At 37.4% G+C, this 25,901-nt stretch overlaps 3 protein-coding genes across 14 annotated transcripts; 2 read left to right on the forward strand and 1 right to left on the reverse strand.

Annotated features, from left to right (window-relative positions):
- Positions 1 to 436: 436 nt before the first annotated feature.
- git2a (G protein-coupled receptor kinase interacting ArfGAP 2a) lies at positions 437 to 15,363 on the forward strand. Of its 12 annotated transcripts, none has more exons than XM_067519947.1 (21): positions 447 to 732; positions 2,656 to 2,789; positions 3,125 to 3,237; positions 3,391 to 3,496; positions 3,684 to 3,770; positions 3,856 to 3,986; positions 4,088 to 4,182; positions 4,420 to 4,465; positions 4,937 to 4,988; positions 5,073 to 5,145; positions 5,262 to 5,359; positions 5,454 to 5,565; positions 5,986 to 6,128; positions 6,224 to 6,373; positions 8,243 to 8,491; positions 10,582 to 10,671; positions 12,200 to 12,282; positions 12,431 to 12,622; positions 12,872 to 13,003; positions 13,513 to 13,576; positions 13,965 to 15,363. In XM_067519947.1, exons 3-21 carry the CDS (start codon positions 3,125 to 3,127, stop codon positions 14,175 to 14,177), a joined length of 2,229 nt encoding a protein of 742 aa, XP_067376048.1. In that variant the 5' UTR covers positions 447 to 732; positions 2,656 to 2,789; the 3' UTR covers positions 14,178 to 15,363. The 12 variants fall into 12 exon arrangements, with proteins under 12 accessions (XP_067376052.1, XP_067376053.1, XP_067376048.1 ...); XM_067519944.1 differs by having other exon boundaries at positions 450 to 981; XM_067519948.1 differs by having other exon boundaries at positions 454 to 981; positions 12,872 to 13,032; positions 13,965 to 14,103.
- Positions 15,364 to 15,727: 364 nt separating this feature from the next.
- tchp (trichoplein, keratin filament binding) lies at positions 15,728 to 20,153 on the reverse strand. Its single transcript, XM_067519961.1, has 13 exons — positions 20,061 to 20,153; positions 19,455 to 19,649; positions 18,389 to 18,599; positions 18,238 to 18,294; positions 17,837 to 17,905; positions 17,337 to 17,510; positions 17,138 to 17,250; positions 16,986 to 17,052; positions 16,720 to 16,892; positions 16,546 to 16,627; positions 16,277 to 16,462; positions 15,994 to 16,137; positions 15,728 to 15,867 (listed from the first exon to the last, which is right to left on the reverse strand). The coding sequence occupies exons 2-13, from the start codon at positions 19,643 to 19,645 to the stop codon at positions 15,835 to 15,837; spliced, it is 1,500 nt and encodes a 499-aa protein (XP_067376062.1). The 5' UTR covers positions 19,646 to 19,649; positions 20,061 to 20,153; the 3' UTR covers positions 15,728 to 15,834.
- Positions 20,154 to 20,862: 709 nt separating this feature from the next.
- gltpa (glycolipid transfer protein a) lies at positions 20,863 to 25,248 on the forward strand. Its single transcript, XM_067519962.1, has 6 exons — positions 20,863 to 21,149; positions 21,297 to 21,426; positions 23,192 to 23,250; positions 23,353 to 23,486; positions 23,574 to 23,724; positions 23,866 to 25,248. Exons 2-6 carry the CDS (start codon positions 21,324 to 21,326, stop codon positions 24,046 to 24,048), a joined length of 630 nt encoding a protein of 209 aa, XP_067376063.1. The 5' UTR covers positions 20,863 to 21,149; positions 21,297 to 21,323; the 3' UTR covers positions 24,049 to 25,248.
- Positions 25,249 to 25,901: the final 653 nt, after the last annotated feature.

Consider the following 25,901-nt stretch of genomic DNA (forward strand, 5'->3'; position numbering starts at 1 on the left):
CGTAACATTAATGTAAAATACATTTGGCATTTCGGTATCATTTTATTCATGGATAAGCTGTCATAATAATTTTATATTAATGGTAACAACCTGTAAAGGTTTTCACTGTTGACGTAAGTTTAGGGCCTAATGTTGTTAAACCACCGTGTAATTGATCCACCGGATTTCCATTATATGATACAATTGATTCAGTGTTTATTGTTATTTTGTTTAAAACTGGCGGGGGGAGCAGGAGCTGTTGTTAATGTATCAGTGTTTGTTAAGATAATGACGTCCAATTAACATCTTCAAAAACTTTTACTTTTTCGCAGCCCAGCGTAGGCACCACTTGGGTTTTAGGTTCCCTCATTTTGGCCTGTCAGGCTGTGCACTGCCTAACCCCCAGATATATTTTTTTGTACTTGGGTCGTATTATTAACTGTATATGTGAAAGTCTGGGTCACCATTGGAATTTGCTCATCCACGCAAAAGAGGAATTGAGGCTATCTCTATCATGCTATTGTTGTTATTATATCAAGTCTATTTCCTGAGAGGTCCAGATCTGGGCAACCCGTCCCATAAGAAAAGGTCACGGTCTCAGCAGCTGCCACTTGGTTTGCTATAAGTCTCTGTAACGGTAACGTTAGATCTGCTGCTGCTGCCTACCAAACACTCAGGAGCGACTAAACTACCCAACGGGAGCAGGCCAGTTAGCTAGTCAGGTGCTAAGTCAGCTAACTTGCAAGGAAGCAGGTGACTACTAATTATAATGGTTGTAACGCAAACGTTAGCCAAAACGAAGAGGAAAGTTACATTTAAATGAAGTAGCGGGTCGTTGTTTTGTAATTAGCTCGGCGTAACTAAGCTAACGCGGAAGGCTCGGAGTAATCAATGATTAGCTTAACGGAAATATCACTCAGCTCCTTTTAAAAGAAAAAAAACGATAAAAGATGTCCAAACGCATGCGAAACACGGAGCTCTGCGCTGACTGCAGTGTTCCAGGTAAGTAAATCCATCCCTGCGGGCTTAGCAGTTAGCTTTTATATCTATTGACGTTTGCTCCCAGGGCTCAATAAACCAAAGCCGTACACTTTACTATTGTGCATTAATCGGATTGTCAGTAACTGCAAGAAGTACTCTAAAGTGTATGGCTTTTGAATCCTCTGAAAATGGCAAAAAGTAATAATAAAAACTCATCAATTGATTAAAAGGTGTTGTAGAAAAATACACCCTCACCCTAAGTCTGAAGTATTTATTTCGGATTGAACCATTAACTCTACTGACATCTGAGGAGGAAATACTGGGGACACGCTCATAGAACTGTGTGCCATTAGAACAATATCTGTATTTCCTAATAGTGTGACTAAATTGGAATTAATCTTTTACCATCAAACACTAAAAGCTGAACAATAGTTGCATTGTGTCTGAGGTATTTTCAGAAGTTCGACAAATACAGAAATGACGTGATGTTTTTCAGCAGGCACAGGAAGCTAAACAGGATGCTTAGTGAATTGACCGCATGCTTTCAATGCAGAAGCTTTTATTTCTCCTTTGACACCACAAATGGCCTTAAATGTGATGTACTGCATCAGTGGATCTTACATTTTTCAGAAATGTATTTTTTTGCTCATTTACTTTTGCCCTTTTACTGTTGCAGAAGAACCAGTGTGCAGAATATTCAGGACTGCTCAAGTTTTAGTACCTTATTCCTTATCTTACATTCAAACTAGCCCCCACCCCAGATATCCACAGCAGCTGACCTGGTTTGCATGTCCATATGACTGGTACCAGTTGTTGAGTGTCAATATTTTTAGAGTTTCAAGATGTGGTATTAAATTTAGCAGCACTTGTTGAGGAAAGGGTAAAAGAACCATCTCAGCAGCACTCAGGTCTGGGTGGAGACTAAGTTAGGAAGGGACTCTGAGGGACCAGGTGCCAGAATCTGACCAGCAACCTTTGCAGCTGTTACTCCTACACCTCAGCTGCTGCTTAGGCACTTACAGTCTGTCTTCTCCAAGTGCCAGCTGCTCAATCTGGTCAACAGTATACTGGCCATCAGAGTGTTGTATGAATTTGCTGTATTTTCATTTTGAGATGTTTGCTGTTACAAGAGTCTCAGCATAGACAGCAAATAAGACAATTCTGTGACATTTGAATTTCATGAAGTGTGAAAAATAGATCAGTATGCAGCACAAAAATTCTTGACGGCATTTTTTGGCTATTTTTTACAATGTTTTGAAAGAGGAAGCAGCTCTGTTCTCAACAATAAGGTTGAGGTGCTTCAGCCCAAGTCTTTACTTCCTTTTTACACAATGCAAGGCTTTACCTAAAAGGCCCTAAATGCGTGTTCTGACTACACTTATCAGAACACCCTGGCATTTGGTATTTCACTCTTCTTTCTTTCTTCTTTTACTGTATCCGTCCACATGTAGTCTAAAAGCAATGTACCCTAAGCTATTTTGTTAATAAGTTAAACAGTATTCTTACTTGAATTTCTGTAATATTTGTACTCTACATTGTGCTAACTGTTACATTATCCTAAATAATGCTTCCAGTAAACTCTCAGCATTTAAAGGCATCATTCTGTCATTTCCCCACCTTTTAAAAATTGTGATCCGTCGGTTAGATCACTGCAGCTCACATGAATTTTTTTTGTGGGCTTCTCTTCCATTTCAGAACCTCGTTGGGCCTCTGTTAATAGGGGTGTGTTGATTTGTGATGAGTGCTGCAGTGTTCATCGAAGTTTGGGAAGACATAGCTCCCAAGTCCGCCACCTGACACATACACCATGGCCTCCTTCGCAGCTACAGGTAATGACCCCATATGGCAACATGGCACTCACAAGCTCAGTTGTCTCTCCTGAAAGGTCTTAAGGTAATGTTATCCTTGCACACAGTCTGTAATACTCTGGTTTTATATTCAGGAGGCATGTTGTTTTTCTCAAGATAAATGTGGTGACAGCAGCTGTGTATTAGACTCCACTGAGGTTTATTGATTTTGTCCAGATATAGAAAGGTTTTGTTCAGCAAGGGAATCATTAACAGTCAGGCAGTGTTCTACAAAAAAAAACAGCGTTCTAAAAAAAATGAAACGTGTAAACTAAATATTTTATTTATTTTCTTTTTTCTTTTTTTCTTTCACCTAGATGGTCAAGACATTATACAGCAATGGTGCAAATTCAATATGGGAGCATTCCCTTCTGGACCCCGCATCTGTGATGAGTGGAAAACGCAAGGCCAACCCTCAGGACAAACTGCAGTAAGTCAGTTGATTAAAAGTAATTATGGAATACTTTTTATTGTTTTGTATACGTAACAAAAAATGTTGAACTTTCTCTGGTAATATGTGCTGCTTTCTAATTAATTTACTTTTTTGCCTTTGAACCTTTGTATTTTATGTATCTCCCAAAAGCCCAAACAAATCAGACTTCATAAGAGCCAAATATCAAATGCTGGCATTTGTCCATCGCATGCCTTGCCGGGAGGATGACAGCATGACAGCCAAGGATCTAAGCAAGGTAAAGAAAAATGTTCTTTACAAATGATTAGGAAAAAACAGATATTATTATTATTATTATTATTATTATTATTATTATTATTATTATTATTATTATTATATGTTGTTGATGTTTTTTTTCTTTCAATTATTTAATTTATTCTTTTCTTTTTTCTTTAATGTATTTATTTTTTTACTTTAAACAACAGCAACTTCACTCAAGTGTACGCACAGGGAACCTGGAGACCTGTTTGAGGTTGCTATCCCTGGGAGCACAAGCAAATTTTTTTCACCCAGTAAGATTAATGTGTTATACATTAATTTTCATTTTTGCATTGGTTTTTCAATTGATTAGAGGTTTTACAATTACCTATTCTCTAGGAGAAGGGAAACACTCCTTTGCATGTAGCTGCAAAGGCAGGACAAGTGTCTCAGATTGAACTATTAACTGTTTATGGAGCAGATCCTGGAGCCCCTGACAGCAATGGCAAAACTCCCATTGATTATGCAAGGTTAGTTAATTTTCAGTAATCATTTATATTTCAAACACAAAATGTAATAATTTAAGTAATTTACCCTCAAAGTGTTTCATCTTTTTTACGTGTTTTTGTAGGGAAGCTGGCCATCATGACCTGGCAGATAGACTGGTGGAGATTCAGTATGAACTTACTGATCGCCTGGCATACTATCTGTGTGGGAGAAAACCAGGTATACAATCATAAACACCTACAAAAATAAATGACTGTATGTATAAAGAAATGGGTCAAACAATATCTGTGTCTGTGGATGACCTGAATGTTTTAACTTAATTAATAATAACAATAATTAAGAAAAGTAAAGTCTTAAAGTTAAAATAATTTCAGTTTGAATACATCTAGATCAAGTATTGTTTTACATTTCCCATAAGTTTTGCCAGTCATCCAGAAATGTCTTGTTCCTTTTTAGATCATAAAAATGGCCAGCATTTCATTGTCCCACAAATGGCTGACAGGTAAGAAAGTGTAAGCTGAAAGTTGATATTAAGTGTTATGTCTCTGAATTAGTGTGTGCTTAAGTGAATGGGTTTAACTTGGATGGAGCCAATAAATGGAGTGCTGGAAGGCAGCTGTGTATGGGTGTATTTTTGCTATGAGGCCTGTTCTGACACGCTGTTGAGCTCACTGTAGCATCTATTATCTGAATTGGAGGAAACAGACCCAGTGAAGTAGTTGACAAACCCAGAAGCTTTGTAATTGCAGCAAATATTTAAAGTGTTGTGCAAACAACTCATAACATTCAACTCTAATTCCAGACTTTTGTAGTACAACAACTGCTGTTGTCTTCACTTTAAATGTTAAATTTTATCTTTTTTATTGCTCTCTTATGATGGCTAAGGAACATGTAAGTATTAAAGAGATGTATGATTTATGTTTACTAATTAATTTCGGTAGTAAATATTTGAGAGTTTTATTTCTGCTTGTAGCAGTTCAGATTTGTCACAACTGGCCAAAGCAGCAAAAAAGAAACTACATTCAGTGAGTATTGTTGATGTTTCAAACTTAGCCTTTTCCCTTCCTGACTTGCTTCGAACAAAATATGATTTTCTTATTTTAATCTAGCTCAGCAATCACTTATTTGAAGAGCTGGCCATGGATGTGTATGATGAGGTGGACAGACGAGAGATGGATGCTGGTAATGCTTTTTGAGCTTTTGTAATCCAAGAAGCTTTGGTGCAGTTTTAAACAGATGATTAACACAACTAGTATCATTCTTTTGCTAAATACATATTCTCATTGTGTTACTTGCAGTGTGGTTGGCCACACAGAATCACAGTACCCTGGTAACTGAGACAACAGTGGTGCCTTTTCTTCCTGTGAATCCAGAGTATTCATCAACACGAAACCAGGTAAGACTTTAGAAAAATTCCATGCTAAAATATCATTGTATCTTTGTTTATTTCCATTGTGACTTTAAATTGAGTTTTAAATCGTTTTCATTAGGGACGACAAAAGCTTGCACGATTTAATGCACATGAGTTCGCAACTCTTGTGATTGACATACTAAGTGATGCTAAGCGCAGACAACAAGGGACTTCAGTCACCCATCCCAGAGGTCAGTGTTTGTTAACTTTATTTTGTGATCGTACTGACACTGGAAATGTCCTGTAGCAGAGATGTAAGCTTTATTATTATTATTATTATTATTATTAATAATAATAATAATAATAATAATAATAATAATAATAATAATAATAATAATAATAATAATAATAAATTAGTAATTGCTTTATTTAAAAAGCACCTGCCAAACAAAGTGCTGTACATTAACAAGGAAAATAAAGATAAGTAAATAAATAAAATTAAAAAAAGCACAAAGTAAAATACATCAAGTGAAATAGGTAGAATATACTATTTATACTAAAAAAAAAAAAAAAACAATCTCACATCTCAGGAAAGATAATTAGAAAAAAATGCGTTTTCAGTCGAGACTTAAAAGGTGACACTGAGTCATCTTCATGTCCCTTCATTGCAGAAAATGTTGAACATATTCTGAAGAGTGTGGCTGTCAGACATGGTAGTGAAAGCCAAGAAAATGATCAGCCTGACTACGATAGTGTGGCCTCTGATGAGGATACAGATCAGGAGCTCCCCTTGAGGAAAGGAGATAGGACCAAGGTACCATGAGATCAATTTAAATAATTTTTGGTTAAAAAAAAAAAACTTCTTCAGGTGTGTCTAACTATTCTGTTTTATATCTTTCCTTCTAACAGAGTCTGGACTCTGACTTCTCAGATGGCCCTATTACTATGCAAGAATACTTGGATGTGAAAAATGCACTTTCTGCCTCCGAAACCAAGATCCAGCATCTCATGAAAGCGAACAACAACTTGAGTGATGAGCTCAGGCTGATGCAGAAAAAGGTATCCACCGTGCTCCACCAATAAGATCACTAACCCTGGGGGCTGGACTGAGTAGAGGCCACAGCGGTCAGCAGAGCTCTTCTCTTTCTCTGTGGTGTTGAGGCCCAGCCTGTGGCTTGTAAAGAGGGCCAAGCCTCCTGAATAGATATAAGGCTGCTGTGGCACCCTGCTCGGGTCCACCTTCTGTTTTAGACCAGCATGATCAATTTCAAAGCTTGAATGTTAACTGGAGATTATTTTTGTCTTGTTTTAGTTTGATTTATAATTTTAACATATGTATCTTTGCTCCAGCTTGAAATTGTTTATTCATAGATTTTTGTTATATATAAATTAGAGTAAAAGCTCTGCTATTTAATGTTACTAACAAGCATGTTTATTTAAAAAGCATGATATAATTAACAGTGTTCTTTTTTTTTTTTTTTTCCTTTAATCGCTTTTTGACTACACAGTGACTAACTGAAATTGCGTGTGCCTCATCACATACATTATACAGTGTTTACTGTATAGAATGTCTTTGGATGATCTCCAGCTGTTTGTGGTAAAACACATTTAGTATAAATTGATTTATTGTTTTCTGGTTTAGTTTGAACATAAGCATACTGGATTGCTATTACCTGTTAAATCAAACTGTATAGATTTCTAGGTGTTACACCCTTATGTTTGAGATAAGGCACAAATGCATGTGTTGTGGTTCAACTTGGCAATGTCTTGTGAAACCTAAATTATTATAAAAATGAGAGGTTCCAGACATGTTCTCAACTCATTTTGTCAAATGACTGACAGCGAGGTTACATTTGTTTTCATGTTTGTTAAACCTGCTGGAATAAGGATGCAGATGACATTGACTGCAATAGAAATTATTCTATCACCTGCAGGAGACATACAGCACTGTTGCATTTCTGGTCTATGATTATGGCTTAACAGATTTTTGAAAAAAGGAAAACATTCAGGAACAGAAAATTGTGCAGGAAATGCAGCTTGTTATGACATTGGTGGCAGTTTTTACAAATGTACAGACTTACCCACTTTTGCTGTTCAGTACACAAAGTCTCTTATTTCTCTGCATTGAATGCATGTAGTTCCATTAATTAGGTATATTCTTAACAAGGTCTTCTAGACTTCAAGAACTCTTGAATGCTTTTTATCTTTACATAATACTTAAGTCAGTCTGTCTGCACTAGCTACATCTTCAACTGCACCTGTGTTGCTTACCTGTGCAACAATCTTTTGCTTGCTTATCACTTGCTTTGCATTTATAGACAAAAAGAAAAAAATCCATTTTGATGCACAATCTGTTATTCCTGTGATTTTTAGGTGGTTCAGGTGACATCTGGTTTATTTGAATTTACCTCTTCACCAGCTAGTGAGTATTGGATGTAATTAAGAACAGGGATACCACAAGGATACTCAATTATTATTTAGTATGCACAGTTATTCTTATGAATGAAGTACTAAGTTACATTTTCCTGAGAGGGCAGCCATGCTAAGCTGATAAAATAGTTTCTCCAGCATGCTTTGTGTTGCTGTAATCAGTTTTAAGTTTCTCTGTAAATTACTGTCACCTAGGCACCTCAGTTGTTTTTTTTGTTGTTTTTTAAAGAGAGAGATGTCCGAATATTGACAACCTGATCACGGGAATAACAAAGTATTTAAAGATTCTCAAATTGTATGATATGTTTAATTTTTGCCAAATTAAAATATTGGCAGAATTAAGTGACTTTTACAATGCTGACAACAGCATACTGTAGTACCATTATTCAGAGGGATAAAATTGAAATAGTATGCTGTAAAAACAGAATGGATCAGGACAGGAAACAAAACTTGCTTTGCTGAAAGCACCTCTTAGTGTATTGCTGACATCTCTTCCAGCTGCAATCTCTGCAATGTGAGAACACATCTCTCAGGAGGCAGGTCACAACCAATATCTATCAGATCCCCAGCGGTTCAGACTACCCTGACCCCTCCAGCCCCTCAGCCCTGAAACGCCGGCAGTCTGTGCGGGCCAGTCGGCCCATGTCTATGTATGAGACCGGCTCAGGCCTGAAGCCCTATCTCCCTAAAGGAGAAACCCCCTACCCAGAGGAGGGTATCCCCACCCTGCAACCCTTCCCACCTCATGTAAGTAAGACCTGTTCCCTGCTCTCCTTTGCCATTTCCTCTCAACTGCTCTGTTTCCAACTTCCCCTGATGTCTTCACCCTGTCTGCAAACCTTTCTCTCTTTTTTAAAAAAAAAAAAAAAAAGTTTTCCTGGCTTATTTGCCACTGAGAAGCATTTGCTACATCAGAGAACCATCAAAAAGCACAATGTCATACATTTAGACACACCCCATTACGTTTAGTTTTGAAGCGTAGAAAGATTCTTATCTCCACATACCTGAATCTGTTGTTTTCTTGATTGCAGCTTGTTAACCAGATAAAACTTGGTTATAAAAGTAAAAGAATGTTGGTACTATGATAAACGTTGAAGGTTTGTACTGTGTTGTGTGTCAATGAAGCATTAAAAAAACATACAAATAATCTGTGTTTTTGTAATGCATGGTACATTCATACATCATTCACTTTATTTTATCAACTGTTCGGATTATGGTTAAAATTGGCACTGAGAATCCTAGTTTGTTTTGTTTTCCCCAGTCAAGACACTGCTCAGAACAGAATTGTTTTGGAGATCAGAGAAAAATGTAGGAGGATATGTCTGATCAGGATGTTAATGATCATTCACAGATATTTTTTTTTTCATCACTCCATTCACGATATACAGGTTAAACTGAAGAGATTAGTGGAACATCTTCTCACCTCTCGCTTTTTAGTTTCTACAGTGGCAAGAAAAACTAATGGCATTGTTTTCAACTTCTTGGTTTTCTGCATAAATTGGTCATTACATGAGATGTAATCTTCGCCGAAGTCAAACGTCAACAACTATTTCTAAGAGTCATGATCTTTCATGAGTTTATTAAATACACCCATGAAACATGCAAAGTAATAGTAGAAAAAGTAAAGGTAACAGTGTTTAATAACTGGTTGAACCAGTGAATCCTTCTATACTATACTACTACTACTATAGGATTCTTTCTGCAGTGTACCTTTTTGAGTCATCTTGGCTGGGCATTCACTTCCATGGAGAGTCACAGCACCAAAATTTCTCCATTAATGGAGTGATGAATATCTAAAGTCTTAGCAATTACTCTGTAACCCTTTTCAGCTGCATGCAACAACAACTCAACAATTCTTGATTGTAGGTATGCTGAGATCTCTTATTTGCAAAGCATGGCTGAGCTCAGATGATGCTTCTTGTGAATAGCACACTGACACTCTTGTGGTTTTATACAGTGCCTTGAAAAAGTATTCATAGCTCTGTAAATTTTTTACGGTTTGTCAGGTTACAATTACATTTGGGATTGCTCTATTGGGATTTTAAGTTATAGACAAAGTAGTAGTACATGTGAAGTAAAAAGAAAATGATAAATTGTATTTAATTTTTTTTTTTTAACAAATATCTGAAAAGTGTGGCATGCTTTGAGCATATCACAGAGCACTGTACAATCTTTCATCAGAAAATGTAACGAGTGTGGCACAACTCCAAACCTACCAAGACATAGCCGTCCACCTAAGCTGACAGACTGGGCAAGCAGAGCATTAATCAGACAAGCAGCCAAGGGGCCCTTGGTAACTCTGAAGGAGTTGCAGAGATCCACAGCTCAGGTCGGAGAATCTGTCCTGAGGACAACTAATAGTCATGCACTCCACAAATCTTGCCTTTATGGAAGAGTGGCAAGAAGAAAGCCATAAGAAGTCTCGTTTGCAGTTTGCGAGAAGCCACTTGGGGGACAAAACAAACGTGCAAGAAGATGCTCTGGTCAGATCAGACCAAAATTAAACCTTTTGGCCTAAATGCAAAACGTAGTTCTAAACTACACATTTTATTGTTGTTTAATCTATTAAAATTTAGGTTTGCTAAGACCTGACTCCAGTTGACATTTAGTGACAACTGAAGCTTTTTCCACCATAACTTTCTATATTGAATGGGTGTGTTTCATAAAGAAATGAAAGATCATAAGTGGCTGTGTTTTTCATGTTAGAAATATGTTTGACTTTTGTAAACAAAAGAACTTTGCAAACAGTGCCATTATTTTCCTCTTGCAACTGCATCTATGGGTAATTTAAAAAAAAATCCATGTCTGTAAATTGTGATTTTTAACCCTGTCTTTAGAATGAAAGGGGAGCTTTTGTGATGACTTCTTCATCTCTCCCCTCATTTCCATCTACCCTGTCTTGGTCAAAGGACGAAAGTACTCAAAAGGTTAAGTACATACTTGGTCCACACCTTGTGCGACACCAAGTCCACTTCAAGCCCTTTACCATTTCTTCCTTTTCCTCCTCCCTCACAATCCTCTGTCCTCCATATGCTGCTCCTTATGTGCCCTGCTGCATGAGCAAATGCTCCACTGGCTGCATTCGCCATCCGATACCGGTCTTCATCTACAACATCCTCATTGCACAGCTAAACAAGTGGAATTGTGAGGTTTTTCAAAAACAAAATCTTTGTGGCAGCACACTGAACTTTGAACAGAACACGTAATTTCGGATGCAGCATTTCATCATTTTAACGCATTCTTTCTTTGCTCCAGAACCACTCTAGCAGATGTTGTGGGAAAATGTGACCGTTACAAGGATTTCCTTTTTATAAATCAACCACCTAAAAGGAAGGAACCAAATTTGAATTATTTAAGCATATTGTATACCTCTTACTTACTGAAATTAAAATTTGAATATGAGTAACTCTTTGTATAAGGAGAAGTGGTTTGTACTGTCTCTACCAAATGCTTTGCCATTTTGTAAAGTAACTTCCTACAGCGTGCTCTCACTTCCTCCAAACTGCAGTGATCATTGAGTTGTTTATAATCTAAAAAGATGAATACTTTGTTAATTCAAAACAAAGACTTATCTAAACATGTATGAGCTAATCACATTCCCAGAGACAAGCTTTTGCATACTGTGTTGCATTTGCACTGCACACAAGTGGAGGTTTTTGTTTTAATTCGTCGACTGAAACCGTGTGGGCATGTTGTACAATAAGACTTTGGCTTGAATGAACTTGATTGTGTATACTTCCTGTTTATTAACGCAGTTTTGAGTTTCATAGTAAATCTGCATAAAGTTAAGCTACAGTAAACACCTCAGCTCACAATGAACCCCATGTAGTGTGAAGATAAGACTTTTCTATTTTGCCCAATACAATGAACAGTTGTGTTATGTGGGATTTTGTTTTATTTCCGAGCTCATCTGAACCCCATTCTGCTTTCCTCAAATACTGACTCTGTCTGGGCTACTTTCTTTTAATTTGAAGAAAGAGCAAAGCTTGTGTGCTGTGGGTCTGATATAATGTTTTGTAGTCACCTGTTGCTGAATATCTTTTTTTACTGCTTGATCCTATACTATTAAAGGTGTTCTTACCCATAAATATATTGTCACATTTGATAAAGATGACATCAGTTTGAAATAAGTCAGCATTATATCTGAACTCTGCATAATCTGTTTTACTAATCCTAAATTAAATGCCTTTACTGGTTTGTGTCCTCTTGCTTCACAGCTTTATTGGCCTTTTATCCAGAATTGTCTGCATCGCTTTAACAGTTTTTATTAAAGCTGTCGTACTTTTTGATGTTGCCATAACAAACATCAATGAGTACATTAACAATATGTTTTTGTTCTTTCTTGTTGAATTTGACATGATATTTTGATGTCACGAGAGCTGTTGGAGGTTTATATTTTCAGTGATGTCCCACACATGACACATTTTTTTGTGTTTTTTTTTTTTTTTCCCGTAGGCCTCAAAGTTTGAGAAGCAAATCAGTATGCCAGAAAGTGACTATGACAACACATTCAATGACTCTGAAATGGATGATTCAGGGTAAGAATAGGTTTGTTCTCTGACTTCTAAATACAGTTTAAAGGGGTCTGGTTTTCAGGTTAAATTACATACTGCTTTGTCTTTAGCGTAAGATAAATAAGCAGGATTTTGGCAGTAGACATAGATTCGTGTTATTTTCCCTCTGCAGCTTGTCCAGGAGAGGGAGGCTGCGGAGCAGTGGCTGGGTGGGGGAGGGCAGTTCTATCCCGGAGGTGGAGGATATGGAGAGGGAGTCGGACTCCAAGCTCCCCCGTACAGAGGATGTCATCCGCAAAACTGAGCAAATCACCAAGAATATCCAAGATCTGTTGCGAGCAGCTCAGGAGAACAAGCATGACAGGTCAGAATCAGAGAAGAAAATGTATCTTGCTTTAACTGTTTGAGGTCTTTTATAGCTTTAATTTCTTTGCCTCCATTTTAAACTGAAACTCTTAAATTCATCATTACTCTGTTATGTTTAGTTCACCTCCACCTCCATTTCCCCTTTTTCTGTTGTCTTCAGTCTTTCACTCATTCTACTTCACCCTGCTCTGCTGTTATGATGTTGTTTTGGTGTTCCCATTTCCCCATTCCTCCCTTCCATGAACAGACCATGTGAGCGTGAAGGTGTGCGTCGGCTCAGGCACAGCCTGGGATGTTTCAGCACTTTGGTGCCCTGGGCTGAGAAGGCCCCCCCTGCCCTTCAGCCGCTCAACCTTCGGTCCCCTGACCCCACCTCCTGGTACTCTGGCTTCTGTCCCTGCCTCCCAGGCACAGTTTTCTTTTCCTCTCCTCACACAGTTTCTACATCACCCTTTTTTGTGTCTCACCTTCTAACAAACTGTCTCTGTTTCTCGAATGTATTCAGTGTCTTTACTCTTGAAGTGCTGTCAGTTAGTTGATTAAAGTTACATCTATGCTGTGCTTGTGCTTTTGATACAGAGTTCAGAGTTTTGATGTAACATGTTGATGTACTGTAACAATTTGATGTTTATACTGTAAAAGTATATTTTTTAAAACAAAAATATGTTGTAGTGCCATGTTTTTAGAATGCTCGAAATATGTGCAAAGTGAAATGGCATGTTTTGCAGTTGCATAACCTCAAGTTAAAGAGGACAGTGCACGGTGTGTTGTGAACATAATGTGCCTTACACTCTAAGTTTACTAGCATGTAATTAATGTTTAATAATTTTGATATTTCTGTCAGTGTGGCATATACTGAACTCAACAACAAATATCTTCTCCTCACAGCTTCATACCCTGCTCAGAAAGAATACATGTGGCTGTAATAGAAATGGCTTCACTCTTTCCCAAGGTACGAAAAGAGCCTGGTCTATAATTTGCTTGGAGAGAATAGATCCCTAGATTTCAATTTTTTTCGAAGCCTTTACATGCACAACTACTCAGGTTTAAAATGCAATATTTTCAGTACTATTTTAGTTGTTTTTATTTCTAAGAAGCAATTGGGGTTTTTTTCTTTTAATGCATGGTGTGTTGTTGTGCATTAAGTAAACATATTCTTGTATAATAGTATGCATGTTGTTAAAAGAATTATGATAGACAAATCGAAGAAGGTTCTGGTGACACTCATTTGTTGGCCAGCAAAGTCATTGAAGTTGTTATTGATTTGCTCTTTCCGTAAATCAGTTAATTGTAAAACACAGACTTTTTGTGAATATCAAGATTTTCAATGTTCACTGCAGAAGCCACGCTCTGAGACTGTGAGAGGCTCTCTGCGATTGTTGACCTCCAGTGCATACCGGCTTCAGTGCGAGTGCAGGAAGGCAGTGCCTACAGAGGGCTGCCCAGGACCGGATATGCAGTTGGTCACCCAGCAAGTCATCCAATGTGCTTATGACATTGCCAAGGCTGCTAAGCAGCTGGTCACCATTACAACAAAGGAGAATACCAACTAACAGCACTTACAGGGCTGTATAAGCCATTAGCATCTCAGTTTTGTTCTTACATTGTTTAAAGGATTTTGTTGGTTTTTGTACTTTGTGATATATGCATGCATTTTTTAAAATAATTTATGAATAAGTATTGATAATGTTTAATGCCAACTCTGGACAAACTCAGAATGTAAAGGGAAAAAGCAACCTTACTTGGGGAGACCCAGCTGTTGAAATAGCACAATTTTTTTTGAAGTGAAACATTACAGCAAGTAGCAGGCTGGGGAAAAATATTTTCTAGATTATTCTTTGAGTAAAATCTTATCTAAAACAAGTAATTTTCTATAATCCATAAATACCGTTCATTAAGAGAATAAAGCACAGTACTGTGAATTCATGTGATGAAACAGGTTAATGTTATCAGTCCAAAGCCAGACATGGATTCTGAAAAGCCATAAATGACATGAATCCATTGTCATTGAACGCTACTGTACATTTTTGTAGCTAAAGGAGCTTCCTCTCGTTAATTACACTGTGCAAACATAATCTTACTGTAATATTTATTTTTCAAAAGCAAAATAGCCATTTAATTAGCATCCATTAAATGTTGGATACTTCATTTACACACGTATTGTAGCTCTGCAGTGCTAAAGTTTGTTGTATCAAAAAAGCTATTTATATGGTTTGTCCCCTGCCCAAGTATAATCCAGTCTGCACTGGACTTATTGCATCTATTTGTGTGCCCATTCGTTGAGTCAGTGAATGCAAATAAAACTTGTTTAGGGGCCAAGTTACATTATTCACCAGCACCAACATGTTGTTGTATTAAGTTATAATGATTTGGTGTTTTTATAGGCTCCACACTGTACTGTATTCTGCAGTCTCGTGTGTTTATTGCAGTGTTCATGATTTTACCAGATATATAGAGCGAATAGCCATACTTTACGTATGTCCATATGTTATGCTCTGTTCCATTGCTGCTGGATTTGTATTTATATTGTGCAACATATGGGGTAGAACTCTAGACATGTAGTGTATTATTGTGTTACCCAAAGTTCATCTTCACCAAGTATTTCAGACTTCATTTTCAATTTGAAATCTGATTAAGCTTATGTCCTTCACTGTACTTGAAGGGAGTGCAGAGATGTTTGTGATGCAGCTATTAAGTTGCACTTATTATTTTCTAAATAAACTTAATTTATAACTAGTCTGTTTGGGTTTTTCTGACTGTGTATTTTATATATTCAACCTATGCAAGACCCTGATTTGATTTAAATGAAATAATTTTATTGGAAATTGAAAAAATATAGGATCAAAATATACACTGTAAAAGCACTAAAGGTGCAAAAAAATGCATTATTCCTACTCTACATATTCTAAACAGCATTAAATTATTAACATTAAGATGGCACAATATATATCCTCATGCCCACATTCAGAATACTCTTAAGTTCATCTATATATTGAGAGTTGCAGGCGGAGGCAATTGTATAGTCATACGTGCTACAAGAAAAGTCCTTTTTATAATTCACAGACCTTACGTATTTTAACAACTTTGATCCCTTTATTATGACTCAGCAAAAGAAGAATATCTTACCATAGTCTATGTCCATGTATTAATGCACCAATCTCACAACTTTTTTTTTTTATTTATTTTTTTTAATTCAGGCTTGGCTGTTGCTCATGTCCAGGCTGATCGGGGTCTGCTGTAAATCTGAAAGAGGTGGTTGCAAACATATTTTAATATTTGTAACATTAGCATATATGTATTAGAAGGTCATTATAGCTTACACCCATTTGGAGACACTTCAGTGTCCTGCAGGTAAACTCTAATCTTTACCTTCTCCTGGTACCCTTTCTTGGCCATCCTCTGCATCTCCAGCCTCAGCTCCTCCTCTTCGATTCGAAGAGCCTCCCTCTCTTCCTCCTCTTCCTGTTCTATCCTGCGCTGCTCCTTCCACTGTTCTTGGCAATGCTGCTCTACCTACAGTATACATACAACTGTTTTATTACTTTTAAAAATGTATTTTCATGTATTATTAATAAGTCGCTATTCTGGCATCATTCTTTAAAAAAAAGGTTCTCAGGAAGTGTAAATACAAACCATTGCAATATGTACCAACCTGAGCTTTTATTTCTTGCATCCGTGCTGTCCTACGGCCCTCTTCTTGTTCCTTCTCTCGTTGTCTTATCTCCCTGTCCTGCTCCAGCTCCTGGATCAGCTCTTCTCGTCTCCGTAGGGATTCCTCCTGTGCCTCACGGTTTTTCTGCATCTTCAGCTCCAGCTGCTGCTGCCTCCCCACTAGTACCTTTTAAAGAAAAATCAAGAATGGTGCCCAATCAAATCTCATAAATAAAAGTTGCCTGGAAGTGTCATTCAAAACAAATTTACCTCATGCATGAGTCGCTCTCTGGCTTTCCTCTCCTTTTCCCATTCTGCTTGTCGTTTCTCCCATACATGTTGAGCTTCTTCTCTAAAATGAAAGCGATACACTGGTTTGTACTAGAGAAGAAATGAGAGTCCCTCGTCGCAGAAAATCTGACTTTACTGAATCTTTGTGCTTACCTGTGTAAGATATCAAACTCGGCCTCCCTCTCTCGCTCCAACTGCAGCTGCTCTTCAATCACTTGTTTCATCCAGGCAGCATCAGCAATAGCCCTTTCCCTTCGTACAGTCTCCATCCGTCTGTCCTCCTCCTCTCCTTCCAGCAAGGCTGCTAGGATCTGACGGTCAGCCTCCTGGTTGGCACAGAGTTGTTCAAAAAGGTTTTTAAAGTCAAGCTGGATCACAAAGAGAAATATACTGCATCAACAGATGATGAAGTAGAATACCAGTTCCTCCTGCACTCTCTGGGCTCTCCTCTTCAGCTGACCTCGATATTGTCGGATCAAGAAATGCCTGGTGGAAAACAAATCTAATGAATCCAGCTTGAAATCCCTGATTCCCTGTGTGATCTGTTACCTGCCTAAAGAGTTTCCCTTACCCCATCTCTGACTTCTTTTGCCTTTCCTCTGCCTTCCTCCTCTCCTCTTCTATCTTCTCCAGCTCCCACTGTTGGAGCAACAAAGCCTCTTGCTCTTTCTTTAGACGAATGTCCTAGGATAGAAAATAAAATGAAAAAATGTTAAAATCTGCAATATAAGCTTTTCTCAGTAGAAATACTTTGCCCAAGCTCTGAATACCTCTTCATTCCTTAGCTTCAGTTCTTCCATCTGTTTACGAAGTTCTTCAGATCTCTTACACTCTTCTGCTTTCCTTTTCTCCTCTGCTTGTGTCATTCTCTCCAGAGCATCTCTGCGGGTCATCTCCCACTCATTTTCAAAGTGTCTCTTCTCCTCCTGTTCTGCCACTTCTTGCTGCATGTTTGGAAAGATAGGTCACTTACAGTAGGTGTCTAAACTTTCTCAGTTATGTTGATACTGTGCTCACAGATGACATGTGCACAGTTTAATTAAAAATTGATTTGTAACATAAATAATTACCAAGGTAAAAGGATAATGACAAAGTTTAACAACTTGTGTGACCTTTGCACCAACACTGGGTGGAGGAAAGTAGTACTAGAGAACAATTTCTTCACAAATTGGTCTCGTACAACAATGGACCAAGAGGTCACATGTCCTTCGTCACATCTTATCATTTGCAGACGTTATTAAAACACCTAGATTTCTACCTAGAGTCCTACCTGTTTCTTCTCAGATATTTGCTCTTGCCATTGGCTGACAACATGATCTTTATGTAATGCCGACTCGACCTGTGGACAGATTAGAAGAGCAAGTTGTGACATAGAGGATAAAAGGTTACTGATGAACTTGACCCCTGGCGGAAGGGATACCAGAACATTTTATTCTGTTAAGTCAACCCTCGACCAACTCAGGTTAACAGAAAGTCATGGAATATCTGAATCACAAGCCCTATTAGTTCAAGATCAAATGGATCCCTTGAAAAAAAAAAGTGTCTTTGCTACCTTTTACTCACACACGATATGGTAACTAGATTTCTTAGTCCACTTATCATGATATTCATTGTCAAATAATAGGTTTGGCAAATTATCAGTTTTGCATTAAAGATTTTAATCTTTATTACCTCTCGCAACTCTGGGTTGTTTTTCTTCCAGTGCTCCCTCAGCAGCTCTTGTGCAAGCTTGGCATAAAACACAGAAATAACAAGGATTATCGACTTGTGGGAGACCACCAGGATGAAGTACTGAAAAGCAAATATTGAACAATGCAACTACCTTTTTTTGTCTTTCCTCTCTTGCTGTACGTAGCTCTTCAGTTTTTTTCACCATCTGACATGCCAGTGTGCTACCAACAGGGACCACTTTTCGGAGCTCTGCTTCCAGCCGGGCTTGCTCCTCTTGAAGCATGGCCCTAAGCCTATTCCTGCGCTGCTCCAGGCTGGCCTTCTTTTCCTCTTTTAGCCTCTGCTTATGGAATGCTGACATACTGACAAAGCAGTGAAAAAAACTGTCTTTCTCTGGCATCATGTTTACCATTTATCTACTGATAAAACTGAGTACTACAAGACTTAAGACCCTTACGACTTAATGGTGTCTTTCTATTAACCTTTCTATTATTTGCTCACAACATACAAAATTACCCACATTTATAGTCAATACATAAACACAGGTATTATGGAGGGTTAAAAAATGCACGGCCTGTAGAGATGCCTGAAAAAAAAAAAAAAAAAATATATATATATATATATATATATATATATATATATATATATATATATATATATATATATATTATAAAAACGAATATTTTCAGCTTTGTCTGATAGCCTAATCTTTATTATTAGGTTTCAGATATTTCAGCAAAAAAAGTTCAGCTTTGCTCGGAAAACCCTTTCAGCGTCGACGCATTCACAATGCATTTTCTTTTTGGAAATACTTTTTCTACTTAAATTATGTAATTTTGAAAGAGACCTTGTATGTATGGGATGATTAATCTATAGTCATGTAAAGAATGGACTGAAAATGAGTATTGGTATAACAACAATCAGAAGGTGCCTTCCAATTACTCGGTATATAGTTATTAATATTGTAAACATAAAGTAAACTTTGATCAAACCAGTAAAAAATGATTACTCCTCCTTTGCTATCTTGTTTCCAATTTTAAAAGTAACTAAAAACTCCAGATAATAATTGTAGTAGGGTAAAAAGTATTATATTCCATGTGGAACGTAACGGAGTAGAGATATAAACTATTGGAACTAAGTGAAATTCTTCGCTAAATGCATGGCGTTATTTTCCATTATTGTAATTGAGTCAGTCCAGCCCTTGTGGATGAAGTTACCTCTGCTGGTAGGAATGACGGGAGCTCCACACCGCCTGTTTCTGGTTACGGACACTCTGCTCTTTGAGGTACTGAGCATGCAGCTCCCATTGCTTTCGCCACTGGGCTTCCTGCTCCCGCTGCCGGGCCAGCTGTCCGGCCAGCATCCGGGACCGACTGGGCACATGGGCCGAGAGAGTCGGCAGAGCCATAGATCTGAATCATAAATGGGATAACCCAAATCAGTAAAGTTACAGTTTTTTACACCAACCATTAACCTAAAGTTAAATAACGTGGCTTGCCATATAATTGATAACTTAACGATAAAGTAACCTGTCTTAGCCAAACAACATGAGTCGACACTACTATAAGTATCCAAATACTTGACTTTGCTAATGTTAAATCTGTTGTTGACTGCGCTGTTTAGTATTTAGTAGTAATGAAGAAACAATATGAACAATATGAACAAAGCCTTGATGTTACCTCTCGTATTACTAACGTTACTCTCACTGTATGTAGTTAATGACCATTCTCACTCAATAATTGAGTTGTAAATACCCGTTCGGTGGTCAAAAAATGTCTTATCTTGGTATTTATTAAAATAAATAGACGTTTTGCACTTCTGACCTGAAAATTCGTATAATCCTCTATTCATTCACCGAGTTTCCTTAGTTACCTATACACTTCCTAGTTACTCCCATGCTACGGAATGAAATAAAGGTCAAGATTAATTTGCGAGAGAAAAAAAAACCGCGAAGCCTTTATTTATGCCAAAATCCGTCTGCTCTAAATGTTTTTTTACCCTTTCCCTCGTTTTAACGCTTTATTTTATTATAGCACCAAAAACGTCAATTTATTTTATTAATAACTTATTAATAACTTTCATTATTAACTTAATATATTTTTAGAAAAAGGCACCACTAGAAAAAGCACAAATACACATGTAGTTCAGTTGGTAAACCAGTAAGCCAGTCGTCCTTGGGCAAGACACTGAACACCAAATTGCTCCCGGTGGGTCAGGTGAGCACCTCGTACCTCATCACCTCGTCGTTGGTGTGTGAATGTGTGAATGAGAAGCAACATTGTAAAGCACTTTGGATTTACCATTTAAATATACATAATACGATGTCCACTTTCACACCAAAACAAAAAAATGATTGGACATCAGACAGTTTTTTTTTTCTACTATTACTTGTTTTTTGTCATTTTTGCTCCCTATGACCAGTAGGACCATCTGCATACTCAAGGCACCCAGCACCAGTTACTATTAAAATTGTTAACTTTATTTCTCTCTCAGTTGTTTGTATGCAGAAATACAAACTGCCAAAGAAATATTAATATGATTTTCTTTTTATGTATTGTCAAAATTACAAAATGTTAATATGGCTATAGAAACTTTACTAACTACTACTATTACATGTGTTTGGGTGTTTAAATAGAAATGAAAGATATCAATATTAGAATGAATAAAAGTTTGGACTAGATCATTTTTAAATTTTCACATATTCCACAAAAATCCATTAGTTGGCAGCAAAGCTGCATATGCTTTTAGGTGCAGAGGAAGACTAGTAACTGATTGGAGCACATCAGGAGCTGTTCTTGTGCTTGTTCTGGACTTTTGTCTTACTGGCCCGTTTGCCTGACATATGGCGGTGACTTGGATCTTGGTAACAAGTCGATCACAGAAGCCGATGACTGGATATTCCACCATCACATGTAGGTGACTTTTTTAGGTGTGTGTGTGTGTGTGTGTGTGTGTGTGTGTGCTTCTCTCAGGGTGGGGTATGGCACACATACAGTTTCTCGGTGGTGTCACAGTAAATCTGCACCGTTGGGTTTGACAACTTGTTGCTTTCCTTTCAGAGGTAGGACTGTGTCCGCACTAAAGAAATGGCTCTGCTAATGGAGCACCAGTTCAGGCAGCTGCCAGCTGACAGACAGGTGGAAACAAGACCGTTTCTGGAGGCAGTGTCATACCTTCCACCGTTCTTTGGTAAGTGAAGTTTCCCCAATGTGACACAGTAGAGACCATGTAGTGACATTCCTGGATATAAAAGCATGTGGAACTAAAAGTGAAAAACTTAAACTCGGGTGTCACTGCCTGCAGTGTTAAGGGGATCTCGGCTATCCATAAAACTATTTATATTCAGCTTATTATAATGACTGAGTTGTCAGAGGCCAGTTGTCACAGTAGGCATGATTAATGGCACTGGCAAAATGATGATTAGTTTTAAGGATGTAGCTTCATAGTCCTGTTTAATTCAATTGCTGTTACAGGCAAGAAAAGACATGTTTTAAAAGTAACCCAATGCAGTGGACAACCTTTTATGTGGTAATGGTTCTGCTTTGATTAATAAACATAATTTGCTGTCTTTACAAATGCTAATCTTTTTTTGTATTGTATTTCTCTCCATCAAGCTGTCTACAATCCTCTAGCATGCATAATTTAATCCACTGGCCTGGATTTTAAGTTGTGAAAATTGATTAGTATGGTGTTGAGTTCCCCTTGCCCATTCACTGGCGGGATGGTGCGCCTAGGCATCTTTGTGTGGCTTCATTCTGTATTAATATGCCAAAGGTCCTCTATTGAATTTGCTATGTGAAACCCTTAAGAGGAACCAAGTCTGATGTCGATATTAAACTCTTTCCTTCTTGTCACCATTGTCTTTCCTGGCCTAGAAATTTCTTGGCCAACTTTCCTACAAGCATTAAAGTCCTGCACACTCATAGTAGCCTATATTCAAACAGGTGTTTTGCCTAATTAGACCTCTTCCTCTGGACTGTGTGAACAGTAGTTGATTGACAACCTAATACATATTTAAATAAAACTTTAAAGTAGTTTATTGGCTCTTCAGCATCATGACCATGTACAAATTAAAAGTGAGAAGAGGTTTAACTAGCCAGAATAATTAAAAACTCTGTGGGAGCAGAGGACTGTTAAGAAACCCAGAGCTGAGCAAATCCTGGGTTTCAAGGATTTCTTCTTGATTATTTAAAATTGCCTATAGTTCCCAGAAATGTACAGTACTTTCAAAAAAACCCTATCTCATGGAGCGAGTGGAAAATCTAGAGAGGACTTTACTGTATGTGAGCATATTGTCTCGGAAACAAGATATGTTGCCAGCAGCATTGTAGCCTTGCATTACATCAGCGGGACCTTGTCAAGAGTAGTTTCCACTAACAGCTCAGGGACTGAAAGCTGCTGTGTCAGTGGTTGAACCAAGAGCCGAGTGTGGTCTTCACTCTATAGATGTCTCCTGAATAAAACCTTTGAGTACTATTGTAGCATACAAAATGGTTTAACTTCTGGGTTTGGTTTTTTGCCTAGAATACAATAAAAGTGTAATTAAAAGGAAAGTTGATTTAACACAAAGTTGTATTGTATTGTATTGTATTGTCCCAATTTTTTGAAAGTGTTGCAGGCATCAAACTTTAAGTGTGGTTATATTTACAAAAGATTTAAGTTGCTCAGCCGTAACAAAGAACATTTCTTTGGAGTTTAGTGGTGGAGGTAAATGACTTTACATTTTACTTTACATTTTTAATGGATTTTCTAAAAGGTTCCAGCTTTTCTGCAAGTAGGGTTTGTGTAAATGTAAACTCTAATTAATTTGCTAATGTCTATTTAAATTATTTACAGTAGGTGATAACTAATTGAAGCCTCAAAGACTGCTTTTTGAAATTTTATATCTTTATTTTACAGTTTTTGTAGGTTTTCACTCCTCAGTCCTCAAATTGTGTAATTCATTTGTCCTCAGACTGCCTGGGCTCTACTATTTTTGCACCAATCAAAGCCGACTTATTTGGGAACATCACAGTAAGTATGATTGCTCTTTTAATTGATCTGTTATAAAGCTGTTATTGTGCTATTACTGTACTTGTGAAAAAAACTTTAAATCTATAATTTTTTCATTATTAGAAAATCAAGGCAGTTTATGATACCAACCCAGGAAGATTCAAGACACTTCAGCAGATTTTGGAGGCAGAGAAGGAAATGCATGGAGGAGAATGGCCCAAAGTGGGAGCAACATTGGCTCTCCTGTGGCTAAAAAGGTGAGGGAAATTCTAGATCTGACTTTTAATATTGTTTTCAAACTCCTCTTCCAAAATAATTACTGTACCCTTATTTTTTTGAAAAAGGGGTCTAAGATTTATCCAAGTCTTCCTTCAGAGCTTAGTGGATGGTGAAAAGGATGACAACAACCCAAACCTTATTCGAGTCAATATTACCAAAGCCTATGAAATAGCACTGAAAAAGTACCACGGTTGGTTGGTGCAGCAGCTTTTCAAGGTAAGTTCAGTGTTTTCGGACTTGTCTATAAGAGATGCATGTCTAAGACAGCAGACGACTAATGTCTATGTGACACGAGAATTGTCTCTACTTATAATGTGAAGAGTGGTGTATAAATCTGGTGTACTTGTTTGCTTTTAGGCAGCACTTTTCGCTGCTCCGTATAAGTCAGATTTCCTAAAGGCCCTCTCCAAGGGTCGGGATGTCAAAGAAGAGGAATGCTTGGAGAAAACCAGGAAATTCCTCATCAATTTCTCTGCCACTATTGATGCTATTTATGAGATGTACAGTAAGATGAATGCTGAACTTGACAACACAGTGTGACTGCAGGGTTCCTCTGTCCTCCAGCACTCTGTTTAGTTTACAAAGTCATTTCCATTAATTCATTTACATTCAGCAGTTTGGAGCTCTGCAGTCTAAATGTTGACTTGGCTCTATTCAAGTTCTCTGACAGCTTACTGTGTATTTACAAAACCCTGTCACAAGTATCAAATGTTTGTGCACTTTTAATTATTTGTGTCCCTGCTCCGGCTTTCTTGGTGCACCCTTTCCTAATTCCTAATTTTACTCTGGAGCACGTTTTACTTTTCATATTTCAACTCTTTATTTTCCATCTGAAGACCCATATCCCTATCTTTATCTTTACAGTATGTGTTATGTTTGAAATAAAATGCATTGACAGATATTTCTTATATGATTATGATTGTGTTCACAAATTCTAGATATATTGTAAATTTAGGTTCTACTTATATATATACATGTATAATATATAAATATATTTTCTAGAATATAAAGAATAAAATGAGTGATGCGTTTGATGAGGACACAATAAGCTGCTGTCACTAACAACTAATAACTGAATATAATCCAAAATTATAATCTTGATAATATAATGGGTATCACCTTAGTGATTTTGATCTGTTCTTAAATTGATTTGGTGCTATACATAGTGAAACATCTTACAGCGTAAAATTAGTCCACGTGGCCTGTGTAATGTTCTGTACAACAAGGATGCCCATACTAAACAGTGATTAGACGATGTATGCATACAGCTGTAAATGGCTTTTAATATTGCACAACTATGTGTGCCTTAAATTGTAGGTATGGATCATTTAAATGATCATGTCCGCTTTTCTGCTCTTTTATGAAATATATTTTTATACATACCCGTTTGTGTAAACCAGGCAGGTCAGTTAAGAGAAAAATGTTTGTTTTTTGTTTTTTTTATCTTAAGGTCTGGTCTGCTTATTAATACCTCTTTGCTATGTAGGACTTGCATATCTTTTCTGTTTTGCATTACAATGTTTTGACTTCAACAGTGTTGTTACAAAAGTGTGACCTTTAAGATAAAGATAAACAAAATATCAAACTCCTAGCGGTTAGAGAGCGGTTATGCTGATGGTCTTTACTGTTTGGGTCTCTGACTGAAATCACGTTGCAGTGTGTGCAGTGTACAGTACACCTTAATCCTGTATTTTACCACCTATGTAAAGTATAATTTGCAATAAAAGAATATTACCAGTACTTTAAGTTATTTCTTTACTTCTTCTGAATCTCTACAATTTTACAGTTTTTAATACACACAAAAAGTGAGTGCATCTCTCCAGTTGTGTGCAGTACTATTATTTGTACTTTCACTGCGTTTTTATTTATATCTCGATTCCACCACTTTCAGAGGGAAATATTGTAGTTTTTCAAATAGTAATTGGTAAATGGTCTGCACTTATATAACGCTTTTCTACCTGGTGCTTTACATTCTCATTCACCCATTCACACTCACAATCACACACTCACACTCACAAACCGATGTGAAAGCTGCTACATTTATGCAGCTGCCCAACACTCACCGGGAGGAACTATGTTGAGGTTTAGTGTCTTGCTCAAGTACAAGCTAAGTGGCTACCTTGAGAAAATAAGTTAAGCCGGGGATCAAACCAGCAACTGGGGGATTGGTGGACGACCGTTCTCACTACTGCACCACAGTCAGTTTAAAGTTATTCCCCTTCCATTGCCTTCAAGTTCTAGAAGTGAAAGGTAATTCTCTCCGGAACAGCTACTAAACAGACCTGGTCTGCTGTAAAAATCCAAAAGAGGAAGAAAACTGATCCTATCAGAAAGTCAATACTCTATGATGACATGTACAAACCTGCCTGTGTACACCCACTTTGTATCACCTT

Source organism: Channa argus, chromosome 11, assembly GCF_033026475.1.
Source record: "Channa argus isolate prfri chromosome 11, Channa argus male v1.0, whole genome shotgun sequence".
NCBI lineage: Eukaryota > Metazoa > Chordata > Actinopteri > Anabantiformes > Channidae > Channa > Channa argus.

Excerpts from the sequence above, each read along its gene's own strand:
- git2a (XM_067519944.1), top strand. The coding sequence starts at position 930 with ATGTCCAAACGCATGCGAAACACGGAGCTCTGCGCTGACTGCAGTGTT. Across the intron at positions 3,497-3,683 it reads CAGCCAAGGATCTAAGCAAG|CAACTTCACTCAAGTGTACG; the intron begins GTAAAGAAAAAT and ends TTTAAACAACAG. Across the intron at positions 6,129-6,223 it reads GGAAAGGAGATAGGACCAAG|AGTCTGGACTCTGACTTCTC; the intron begins GTACCATGAGAT and ends TCCTTCTAACAG.
- tchp (XM_067519961.1), bottom strand. The coding sequence starts at position 19,645 with ATGGCTCTGCCGACTCTCTCGGCCCATGTGCCCAGTCGGTCCCGGATG. Across the intron at positions 18,600-19,454 it reads CGTCATTCCTACCAGCAGAG|TATGTCAGCATTCCATAAGC; the intron begins GTAACTTCATCC and ends CTGCTTTGTCAG. Across the intron at positions 17,511-17,836 it reads AAATATCTGAGAAGAAACAG|CAAGAAGTGGCAGAACAGGA; the intron begins GTAGGACTCTAG and ends CCAAACATGCAG.
- gltpa (XM_067519962.1), top strand. The coding sequence starts at position 21,324 with ATGGCTCTGCTAATGGAGCACCAGTTCAGGCAGCTGCCAGCTGACAGA. Across the intron at positions 21,427-23,191 it reads ATACCTTCCACCGTTCTTTG|ACTGCCTGGGCTCTACTATT; the intron begins GTAAGTGAAGTT and ends ATTTGTCCTCAG. Across the intron at positions 23,251-23,352 it reads ACTTATTTGGGAACATCACA|AAAATCAAGGCAGTTTATGA; the intron begins GTAAGTATGATT and ends TTTCATTATTAG.